The sequence below is a fragment of the Colossoma macropomum genome, unplaced genomic scaffold, assembly GCF_904425465.1.
Source record: "Colossoma macropomum unplaced genomic scaffold, Colossoma_macropomum, whole genome shotgun sequence".
NCBI classification, from domain to species: Eukaryota; Metazoa; Chordata; class Actinopteri; order Characiformes; family Serrasalmidae; genus Colossoma; species Colossoma macropomum.
Window position 1 is genome coordinate 33,817,203 of NW_023494790.1, and position 12,118 is coordinate 33,829,320.

At 41.6% G+C, this 12,118-nt stretch overlaps 1 protein-coding gene across 1 annotated transcript in view; it reads right to left on the reverse strand.

The window, feature by feature from the left end:
* The window catches only part of grid1b (glutamate receptor, ionotropic, delta 1b), a 210,679-nt gene that overhangs the window by 17,059 nt on the left and 181,502 nt on the right, over positions 1-12,118 (reverse strand). Inside the window, exons 7-11 of the mRNA XM_036573167.1 lie at positions 10,925-11,026; positions 9,688-9,885; positions 9,011-9,341; positions 6,541-6,679; positions 285-480 (exon numbers count right to left, since the gene is read on the reverse strand). Of these exons, the coding sequence (XP_036429060.1) occupies positions 285-480; positions 6,541-6,679; positions 9,011-9,341; positions 9,688-9,885; positions 10,925-11,026 (966 nt within the window). The remainder of the gene's footprint in view (positions 1-284; positions 481-6,540; positions 6,680-9,010; positions 9,342-9,687; positions 9,886-10,924; positions 11,027-12,118) is intronic.

A 12,118-nucleotide genomic window follows, 5' to 3' on the forward strand; every position in this document is an offset into this window, starting at 1 on the left:
ATTATCTTGTTGGCAGCAGGACTCATCCCCCTACCCCAAAACCTCTTCAAGTCAACTCGATTCATGGAAGTGACATATTCATCACTGAAATGGGTGAATTGGTGCGTTTGCATGTATGCATTCATAGGGTCACTGTAGTTGACTTCTACCATGCTCCATCAGATGTCTTCACTATAACCATATCATCTCGCCACAAGTTGACCAACCATGTAGATTTAACGTGAAAAAAGACAGGCAGTGTTTTGGCGATACTGTGGTTCTCACTTTTAAGCCACACAGCATACCTTGCGGATGCCCTCTGATGGGCTGGAAACAGAATAGTCCTGGCCATTATTCTTGCTGATAGTCCTCCACAGCTCTGCATAAGTGCTGTCCTGCTCCAGGGGGTTGGTACCTTTGGCTCGGAAGTAGTCGTACACTGCTGAGTCCCGCACTGTGCCATAATCCAAGTCCATTTGTCTCGCCAAGTCCTGAAAAGTCCTGCAAGACAGACAAAAAGTGGAAAAATGGGTCAAAACAGTTGGATGAAGCTTGTTACCACAATGCTACCACTTATGCTTGGCCATAGTAGCTCAGCTGGAAAAAAGAGCAGCTAAGATGAAGGCCAAGGCCTCGTGGTGGCGGTGGTGTTGAAGACCAGGGGAAGAATGGCAGCGTGCAGTGTGAAGGTTTTCATATGGCAGATAGACTACAGCACACGATGACCTTTCAAAACCAGCACACAGAGTGAATGCAAAGCTAAAAAGATCAAGATGTTTTTATTCATTTATTCATCCTTTCCTTCTTCCTTTCTGCTGTCTACTGAATGACCATTCTTGCAATAGAAAGAAACCTTCAAAAATTGGGTTAGCACTGGATTAATGACCTCCAATCTAATTTCCACCTGCATAGAATACTGACAAGTCTGGCTGCAAAGTTTTTGACACAGTAAAGCTTTTTAATATTTTTGTGCCTTGCTTTCTTTTTTTCTAATGGAGAGATTTTTTTTAGCTAAAATATTTTATTGATTTTAGTTCAAACATGCTGTAAATTTAAATTAAATTTGAGCTTAAGGACTGAATGGCAGATGTACGTCTATTTGCTGCTTGTTTAGTTTTCTCTATCTCAATAAATGTGGCAGACATGGCAGTCCGAAAATGGATTGATTAACATAATTAATAAAATAGAAAGTTGAATCAACTCAAAAAGATCCAAACAAACTGTCACCTTTTTTTAAAAGTAATTCTAACACCAAATTTTTACAGTGAAAAACTTTTTTAAAACTTTTTTTTAGTGTTTAACTTTTCTTTTTACTTACAGTGACATCTGATTATCTGATGTGCTATGTCATTCCTGTATACACCCACTTTATTCGGTACACCTGCCTTGTATCGGCACTCATTGTCCATCTTATTAGGTCCAGTTACCATATAGGAACACTTAGTAGTTCTACAATTACAGACTGTAGTCCATCTATTTCTCTGCATAGTTTGTTAGCCCCCTTTCACCCTGTTCTTCAATGGTAAGAACCCCCACAGGACCCTACCAGAGCAGGTATTATTTGTGGATCATTCTCAGCACTGCAGTAACACTGACATGGTAGGTATACTTATAAGTAGCCAGAGAGTACACTCCTGGGCAAAAACAAAATGCGCCAAGCCCAAAATATAATGGGTTTTACTAATTGGTTTTGGCTGGTCCAAGTCCAAATTTAAACCCTATAGAGAATATTGGGTCTCACATTAAACACAAACTAGCTCGGCAATGTTTTTCAACTGTTTGAAACCACCAATATTGAGCCTTGGTTCCTCCCAAGGTTTCTTCCCCGGCTGTGAGGGAGTTCTTCCTTGCCATTGTCACCCCTGGCTTGCTCACCTGGAGGATTTACATTTCATGTTAAAGCTTTGTCTTTAATGGATTTCTGTGAAGCTGCTTTGTGACAACATCAGTTGTAAAAAGCGCTATACAAATAAATTTGACTTGACTTGACTTCACCAATATTGAGTGGAAAAATACTGACTATTCTTTCTGTAAAAGGTTGTCTGCAAAGTTGCACACAAAACAGAAGTGTTATCCAATATTAAGTTACTTTATCTATTTGTATAATGATTTGTTGTTAAGACTATTAATAGCTTAATGTTTCGCCATTTCAAGCTTGGCCCTATTATTTATGTTGCCCAGCAATGTACATGTTGTCACTATTACAAGATGTTCTTTAGAAATCTACACAGGTTACTTGTAGTATGCTGTATGCATCCTCTCTCATATGTAGAAACAGTGGACAGAATGGAGTCAAGTGCTCCAATATGAGTCTTGTCTACAGTGATGATAAGTCAGCTGAGTTTATAACACAGAGACAGCTTAAAGTGCCCATTAAGATCCGGCTGATCTAATTTAAGTTTGATGAAGGCATGCCTCATGAAGGAAATGTGAATATATCAAACACAACCATGCTATGTGTAGGGTAGATAAGGTTAAACGTAGGTTAGAGGTAAGACAGTTAACCCCTTACATGGCCAGGGCCAAAGTTTTATTACACACATCTATAAACTAAGAATAGCTCAACCAGTTTGCATTTAAGTCCTTGCAGTTACTGAATAATAAGCCATAGTATGTAATAGGCCTGAGAGTTTAAGGGGTTAAGGTTACGGGCAGCTAAATTTGGGGTAGGTCTATGTTATCTGTGGTGTAGTTAGGGTAGGTGGAGGTTATGTGCAGGGTAGGTCAAGTTGGGGAAAGGAGTAGGGGTAGGTAAAGGGTAAAATAGTTAAGGTTAGGGTAGATGTATGGGAAGATAAGTGTAGTTAAGTGTAGGGTAAGTTATTTGTAGGATAGTTAAGGTCAGGGGTAGATGTATTGGTAGACATGTAGGGCAGTTGAGGTTAATGGTTGGAAGTAGGGGTAGTTGTGGGTAGAGTAGTTAAACGTAGGGGCAGGTGTAGGGTAATTGAGGAATAGGAATTTAGGAATAGGTTGCAGCAGCATTGATGTATTCATCTACAGTTGTATGTGCACCAGACTCTATGTTATGTAACCCATAAGATTCCACTCAGACTCTAGCAAAATTGTCTAGGGTCCAGATCCCACTGCTCAACTCTTGATGAGCTGAATCCAGACCAGGCACAATCTCTAGCCCTCCTCACGTCGTGTCCAGATTTGGATTCGGAGGGTAACAGACAGGCCTGACTCATGCAGCATTGATCAACAGGACATGAAACAAAGTCACACACGAGTGAAGCAACAAAGAAGGGTTTTGACCTTATCTGCACTCAAAACAAGACAGTCCCCGTCTACTATATCAGTATCTGTTTCTGTGGTTCTGTATGTGCTCAGCATATTTGTATCCATATTTAGAAAGCAGCAGAGCTATTTAGATACATAGATAGCAGTAGATTATGCAGTCGCCACTGTCTCTAATGATTTCTAATGGTATTAAGCAGGCATTAAGTAAATGGAATTAATTCCATGTGCATGTTTGCCACCTACCATGACTTTCCAACACAGCAGAGTGTTTTCCTACTTGTCACTAACTGGCAGTATTTAACTCCATGGTGGCTTTTTAAACGTTACTGTAGAGTATGTTTCCCTTTCAAGAAGATAGGGACTAGATAGGGACTCTTAAGGCCTCAGCAGAGGGGCAGCTCTGAATTTAGAGTTATCGACGGACCACCCTGTCTTCCTGTTGCACTGTGAATAGTATAACCCACTTGGCATGAACTGAATTTTAAACTGTTCAGTACGCCTAATGGGACCGCTCATACATTTCTCCAAAATTCGTGGAAAGCAGCATGATTAGGCCGCCGCGGGGCCCATTCTCCAAAACAGCACCTCCATCAATAAAACAGGAGAACGACGGGAGAGAGCAGCACCATTCACGCTGCAGAACAGCCTAAACATCCTGGAGAGCGAGGGGGGAAAAAAGCTCCAGCAATTAAGGCTGAAACGAGATGAACGGCACATTAGCTCCATGCAAATGGCGGTGCGTGTCGGCCGGCAGAGGTGAGAGAGAAAAAAGAGGCCGGGTGTCCTGCTGAGGTTTTCACATTGTCTGAAATTCATTGGATGAAACAAAGAACAAGTGATTTTAAACAAGTGCAATTAAACAAAGAAATAGTGCAAGTTATACAAAGCCTTTTTAAAGAGCTAAAGAGTGCAATACAAGGAGATAGCTGGCCACTGTTCTCCCACTGAGAGAACAGTCAAAGCCAGAGAGGAGACTGTGGAGCCGGGCTGGGCCACTGCCTACTGGAGAACACGCCTGAGCTGCCCCAGATTAGCCGAGCGCTCTCCAGCGTTCTGAAAAGGTCTCGTGCTGGCATTTTAGCACCCTGGAGAGCGCTCGGTTGTTCTCAGGCATGTTTTCCAGTAGGCGGCAGCCCGGCCTATTGCCACAGTCTCCCATCTGGGCTTGCGCTATTTTGCACCAGCCAAGAGCCAACCAAAGGCAGAGCTTCACAACTATCCATGGTGAGCGCCTCTTCTCTTCATAGGGTGCAAAGTTGAAATGCTACCAAACCAAGGCTGAGCTGCAGCTGCACCTCGAGCTTCCAGACTCCTCCTACACTTCTCAACACTGTTTGCACTTTTATGTGGTTGTATTCAGCCCAGCAATGACCCACAGTCAAACTCCTGGACAAGTCCGTCTGGCCAACAGATGTGCGGTAGAGAAAACAACCAACAAATCAAGTCAATACATGCACACACAAAATCATTTCTGTAGCGAGAACTGTACACGTCTTTATAAATGTCTGTGTGGGTTTAGGTCAGCTGTCATGACAAGCTTATGTAAGTGTCATGTAGCCTTATGAACACTGCCCTACAGCAAAGTTTTAGCATAAATACATTTTTACATTAAAAATAAATGAATAAATGGCCCAACAAGAGTATCTATCTATCTTTGAATGTTTTTAATTATATTTACAGTTTTGTTTACCTAAAATAGCCATATGAAATTGTAAACCTAGCTGAAGCAAGAATTAATTAGGTAATAATTAAGACCCTGGAAGGCTTAACCCCTTAAAATCCCAGTCTTATAACACACTAAGTCTTATTATTCAGTAAATACCAGGACTTCTATGCAAAGTAGCTGAGCTATTCTTAGGTTATAGAAGTGTGTAATGTGTGTAACTTTGGGCCCTGGCCTTCTAAGTTGTTAAATTACCATGAAGGATAAAGTTAAATCACAAAAATGCCTTTGTGTACAACACATTAAAAACACAGCACTCAAAGCACAGTGTTTTTTTAGCACTGACTAGTTCGAAAATGCAGTTACTGAAAAAGTTTGCTGTTCATTTTCGAACACTAGGCACAGGAACTGCGAAAGCCATAGACACCAGGCATATATATCAGCACTAGTTTATTGAAAGCCATACAGAAGGTTGTCTAGCCATTTTCTTGTATAGTCAGCTTTTACCTGAGCAGAGCACATCTCTCTGAAGCACTGGAGAAAACTACACTCTAAGAAAGACTTTTATTTTAGTCATTGTCCTTAATAACATCATCTAGTGACTGAGCTTGGTTACAAATTCACAGGAAACAGGCCATAAACAAAAGGTTTACATGGTAATAGCTGGTTCAAGAGAACTTAGGTAGGATGCGGAAATCCCTGTTAAGAATAATGTCCATTTACTGTAAATCTAAACATGAAAATGTAAGTTTAGCATGTATAGAAAGATGATGGAGAAATCTATACACAGTTAGGGGAAATCAATTTTGTTGCTATAGCACACAAAGCAAAATCTGCAGAGAGACATTTTGCCCCACTATCAGTGCAAAACATCCTCTTGTCTGAGAAAAGAAGCCCTCAGTGCATCAGCTTGTCACAATGTATTATTTATGTGTAAAATAATTTCTAGGCTTTTATTATCAGAGGGCAAGATTAACAATATTATGTCATTAAAAGAGATTAATGCCTTTATCAATTTGTGTTAATGATTAATGATTAACAAACTATGACAAGACAAATTACAGAAAAACAAACATATGCCATGTCAATATTTTATTAAATGAACAATGATTACATAGCTATTAAATAGTTATGAATATTTCATTAAGATCATGATTAAGCTCTAACTAAATAATAATTTAGGGCAATACGCTTCTGAGGGTCTTTTACCTAAAAATGAAGGGGCTCCTTGCATAAATGGTCTAACTTTACATTTTCACAACAAAATAAGTCAAATCAAAAATTTCTTTTAAAGACAAATATATTGCTCTCTCCATATTTATTATATATAATATAATAATATTATATACCTATATACCTATATTTATTATTCAACTCAATTAAATATAAATGCTTAGATCACAGACGTCACTTCAGTGTGAAAAACTGGACAGACCAATTGGCCCCAAAAGGTTTCCGAAGGATTAAATCTCAAAAATGCTGTTATTTCGGAATTTCTGAGTTTGTTATTGCATAGCCATTCGGTACATTGTTGAGATCATCATCATTTGGTCAGGAGAAAAATTTAGAGGGGGATATCTTACTCTGGGGCACTTCTTTCCCAATACCCCAGATGAGAGCCCATCTTAAATACAGCAGTAGAGTTGGGGACCTACCGTATAGTGTTGTCCATGCGGGATACAGTGAGGTAGGCCGCCAAGTTGGCTGTGTAGGATGAGCACACGATCAGGGTAAAGAGCCACCAGCTGCCCATCACAATCCGCAAGGCCACCGAGCCCACCGCAGAGTCTCCACCTGGAGAGGTAGATAGCATACTTAGACCTCCAGCAAAAATGCTAATGTAGCTAACAACAGTTTAGCCATATGCAAAAGGGATTATGCTAACATGCATTTATTACTACCTGTATTGGTGTTTTGGGACTATGCTAATGTACATTCATTGCTAACAGCACCGGTGTCTTGGGATTTTCATTACTAGCTATATGGCTATGAGTGTTCCACCATCCACAGCATGACAAATCTATTTACGATTTATCTCAATGGTGGTTATGAGGTCTGAATATGCCAGGATGATGACAATGTCCAAAAAAAGTTGCATTGGTTTGAGAGTACCAATGTTCTATGGGTAGAGTGGTTTCAAATACATCAAATACATTCAACCACTGCTAATCCCTGTGGTGTCAACCAATTCATTGATGTATAGGCTAATACATACACCCAAGCTGGCATTAGTTTAACTCCTACAATGGCTGTCAAATGAAATTGTAAACAGTTACTCTACCCTTATTCAGCAAAAATTCAGATTTTTTTAGCCAGAGAAAAAGAGGCCAAGCCAGGTTTAGCTTGTCCCCATTTGAAACATCATGTCTGTCACTGGGGTAATCTCCATTGTAATCACAGTTACTATGGTTATATAGCTGCAATAAAGTAATCATTTTCCATGTTTTTTTTTTTTTTTCATTAAGGTAAAGACAATGTAAATGATCCATCAAAGGTACAAGAGTGGTTTGGTGGTCCGACTGTGTCCTTTATAAGTTTTACCCAGTTGAAAATTAAGTATTTATACCTTTTCATAACCTAATATTTTAAAACAGGACAATAAAATAAAAGAATTTCAATGGATTATGGTAGAATTATGTTCCCTGACTAAAGGTACTGAGATGTACCGTTGAGGGTCCCACCCCAGTGACATGAGGGGTACTGCCCCAGTGACAGTTTATTTCTGAAAGTGCAGTTCGCCGCACCTTCAAGATACACCATCAGAACGGGGTTCATATTTAAACCAGAAACATCTCACTCTGTAGATTATTGCAGCACTGCTGTAGGACACAAGTAGGTGTGTTTACAGATGCAGTGATGGTTATATTTTTCCAGAGTGTCCTTTTAAGTATACTGGGCCAAATTGTAGCCTACATTTGCTCCAAACGCTAAAATGCTGACAAAAGAGTCTGGTCCCCCAAATCACATACACTTGCAATGCACCTTGGCCTCAATTATTTTTTTCAATTCTGCTCATTCTAGTGAACCTACGTTAAATTAAACTGAATAATTTTCAATTTAATTGAACTCATTTCCCCTAGATACAAAAGATTTGTACATAATCCTGGCCCTGAACTCCTGAGACAACCCCCCCAAGAAACAATTGTGAGAGGAAGCCCCTTAAGGAAGGAATTAACTAATCAAAATATGATAATTACAACCCAGACATGCACCAGTGAATAATTCGTAAAAAATATGTGATTCCACATGGCTAACCTTTGTCTTCAGAGTAAGATGGAACAACTGCTGTGAAGAGCGAAACGCAGGCGCTATACTGGGCTCATTATCTAGCTCACAGATGCTAATTCCACCTGTCAAACTGAGTTCAGTAAAAGGATAAATGTCGAAAACTTGCGTTGAATTAGATGCAGAAGCCTCGCTGTGACTTGCTGTGTGGTTATGTATTCTCAGTAAGCTGAAACGGTGGCAAGCTAAGGACTAATGGGACAGCGCCCCTCCTGATTTAATCACTGGCTGTTTGGCATAAAAGCGTTCAGCGGACGTATGCCAGGCAGTAATAGATGCAGCTGGAGCATCGCGCCGTACTTGCTGAGCTAGTCATTTTATTGCATTTTGCCTTGCTTGGATCAGACCCAGAGCTTCCTTTCTTTCTCCACTCAAAGGCACCTCCAGCACACTCCTGGGTGGTTAACATGCATTAAACACCATCAGACTGCTCCACACATGTGTACCACACCCAGGAACAGACCACAATGCAGTGCCATTTTGAGCTGGAAAGCTAGACGCACATTAGAGGCGGATTGGCCCTCTGTAAAGTAAACAGCAGGGATAGTGCATCAATTATAATTAAGAAATTGCTCCTTAATGAACATAAAGAAGTCTACTCATTAGCCTGTTCATTATTAAGTGGTTATCTTACAGCTTCATTCAATTTGACCTTCTGGTACAAGTATGCCTATAATTGTTCGAAAGGAGGGGGACTCCTTTAAGGAAGGAGTAACCTGTACCTGTTAAGCTGTCTGACAGAGCTTTTCTGCCCTGTCAAAACATCCCCTGACGTCTTGATGTCACTACTAAGCCCATACGATCCTGCCGAAGGTGCCTGCAGAAGATTTGTACAGTTACCTTGCTGCATGAAGGCGCCGTACACAATCCATATAGCACTGTGCAAGGAGCTGGACATGGAGGGGGGCTGATGAGGTCCTGGAGGGTTCTGGGAGCGCAGAGACTGCATCCGGGTCAGCAGGAAGATCAGGACCCCAACCACAGGAATGGCCGCTGCAATGCAGGCCCACACGGCGAGGTCAAATGGCGCAAACAGCGAGAAGATGTTGATCTTTTCCTCAGGTTTGCGCATTAGGATCCCCACCGAGTAATCCATGTAGCGTTTGCTGAAGTCCACCACGTTCTCCCGCTCGGGCGTTATGGTGATGGCTGACACGGCCAGATCGGCCCTCTGCAGAGACAGAAACAGATTCACCTCAGTCAGCGGCAAGAGGAGTCCGAAAACCCCCCGGGACTCCCACATGGCGGAGGCCTATCTCGGTTTAAGGATTCCTAATTAATTAGACAGAAGGGGCATGATGCACCATCAGCTACTTTAAGCATAAATTTCTAATTACCCTCAGTGATTTCCATGCCAAATTGAGGTCTAAAACCTTATCATCCACCTTCTAATTGAGGTGCAAATACTAACAGAGGGATAGCAGAAAGCTACACTCATTCATGACTAATTTTACTTTGCATTCATAAACTGCCTGAGGGGACAACATCTTTCGCTCTGAAGTGCCTGAAGAACTCGCCTTGTTGATCAGTTCCCCAATCATGCCGTTCCACGAGCCATTGGGAAGCTGTGAGCCATACTTGCTGTCTGCCACCTGGTAGATGTCATATTTGAATCCCAGGATCTTGGCCAAGGCATCCAGGACATCGATGGAGAAGCCTTTGTACTTTTTGGGCTGCCCAAGAATGTTCTCTGCTACCATGACAAATGGATCCTCCTTTGGAGAGAAGATACTGATCGTTCGTCACAAACATCTTGTGCAGAATTTGCATAGTTATGACAACCACCTTGGTGTGATGTCCAAAGACTGAAGAATAGTACACCGATCAGGCGTAACGTTATGACCACCTCCTTGTTTCTACGCTCATTGTCCATTTTATCAGCTCCACTTACTCAATAGGTGCACTTTGTAGTTCTACAGTTACAGACTGTAGTCCATCTGTTTCTCTGCATACTTTGTTAGCCCCCTTTTACCCTGTTCTTCAGTGGTCAGGACCCCCATGGACCCTCACAGAGCAGGTACTATTTGGGTGGTGAATCATTCTCAGCCCTGCAGTGCTACACTGATGTGGTGGTGGTGTGTTAGTGTGTGTTGTGCTGGTACAAGTGGATCAGACACAGCAGTGCTGCTGGAGTTTTTAAACACTGTGTCCACTCACTGTCCACTCTATTAGACACTCCTACCTTGTCAGTCCACCTTACAGATGTAAAGTCAGAGACGATAGCTCATCTGCTGCACAGTTTGTGTTGGTCATCCTCTAGATTTTCATCAGTGGTCACAGGACGCTGCCCACAGGACGCTGTTGGCTGGATATTTTTGGTTGGTGGACTATTCTCAGTCCAGCAGTGACACTGAGGTATTTAAAAACTCCAGCAGCACTGCTGTGTCTGATCCACTCAGACCAGCGCAACACACACTAACACACCACCACCACGTCAGTGTTACTGCAGTGCTGAGAATGATCCACCACCCAAATAGTACCTGCTCTGTGAGGGTCCATGGGGGTCCTGACCACTGAAGAACAGGGTAAAAGGGGGCTAACAAAGTATGCAGAGAAACAGATGGACTACAGTCTGTAACTGTAGAACTACAAAGTGCACCTATATAGTAAGTGGAGCTGATAAAATGGACAATGAGCGTAGAAACAAGGAGGTGGTCATAACGTTATGCCTGATCAGTGTAATGATCGAAACTGAAAGCATTAGTTTGGACAGCATTAGAACTTATTATTTGAGATTGAAAAAATGTCTCTTACCAGCAGGGTCACCACTTTTACCGTCACCCCTTGCATGCCATTCTCAATCCGACTCTCCTTCAAGCTCCCGTTGAGGCCATGCACTGAGTCCCATGTGGCTAACTGCAAGAAATACAGATAAGGAAACAGCTCACCCAACCATCAGTCTGAATGTTTAGATAAGAGCTCTAAAATACTTTTTTTTACTCTGTTTTCTTTAGTCAGGTCCATTTCCACCCACTAGCTAGGTTCTCCCATCACATGATGCTACCAAACTGGGAAGGTAAAGGATAGCACATGCTTCCTCTAATGCCTGGATGAGACTGCTCAATATTTATGCCTTTCACGATGGTCACTATGTCAGATATAGACCATCATAGTACCATAAATTCTTGTCATGTCTCGTTTGAGAGACTGGAAACACTATAAGTTTGAGACCGATTAATCACTTGCGTAGGTTCATAGGTCATCAGGGAGGACATAGTGTCAGTCAGAAGTGCTATGTGTGATGTTGCCAGTTTTTTTTTATTCTGAAAAGAAAAAGAAAAGAAAGAAAAAACTCTTGTGGACCTGTTCTTGTGTGCCATGAAGAGGAGAGTATGGGCTGTCAATCCTTCAAAGAGAATGTGAGATAACAAATTTGTTAGCCCTTTAAATGGCCAGGGTCGAAAGTTTTATTACACCCTTTTATAACCTAAGAATAGTGTCTGTAGTTACTGAATAATAAGCTTTAGTGGGTAATGAGTCTGGGATTTTAAGGCATTAACATATTTTGAATGTATTTGTGTAACATGTTAACACATTCTTGTTTCTTGTCGTGTTTACGTATTCGCGCTAGAGAGCATTCTGTAATCCTACTGGTTAACATCAAGCAAGAGATGATGGCAGAAAAGTACATTTCTGACAGGCTAGACTTTTCGTTGGGGTGTTGTGGGGCGTTCCAGACACAACATTGTTGTTCTTCAATTATGTCGCACTACAAGACCTGTTCCTCATTCCCAAACCTCATATTTGGGCCTGGAAAAATTGTCGGCTGCGACAAAATCTTGTCAAAATGGGGCTGAATTTGTGTAGTCTGATCCCGGCATTAAAACATGTGAAACCAGCCACTGCACTGCTAATGCAACATCACTGGACAGATCAACACACTTTGAGGAGAAATCTGCTACATCACCCAACAGACACTTGCTTTGACTGGCATCGCTATGTGTGATG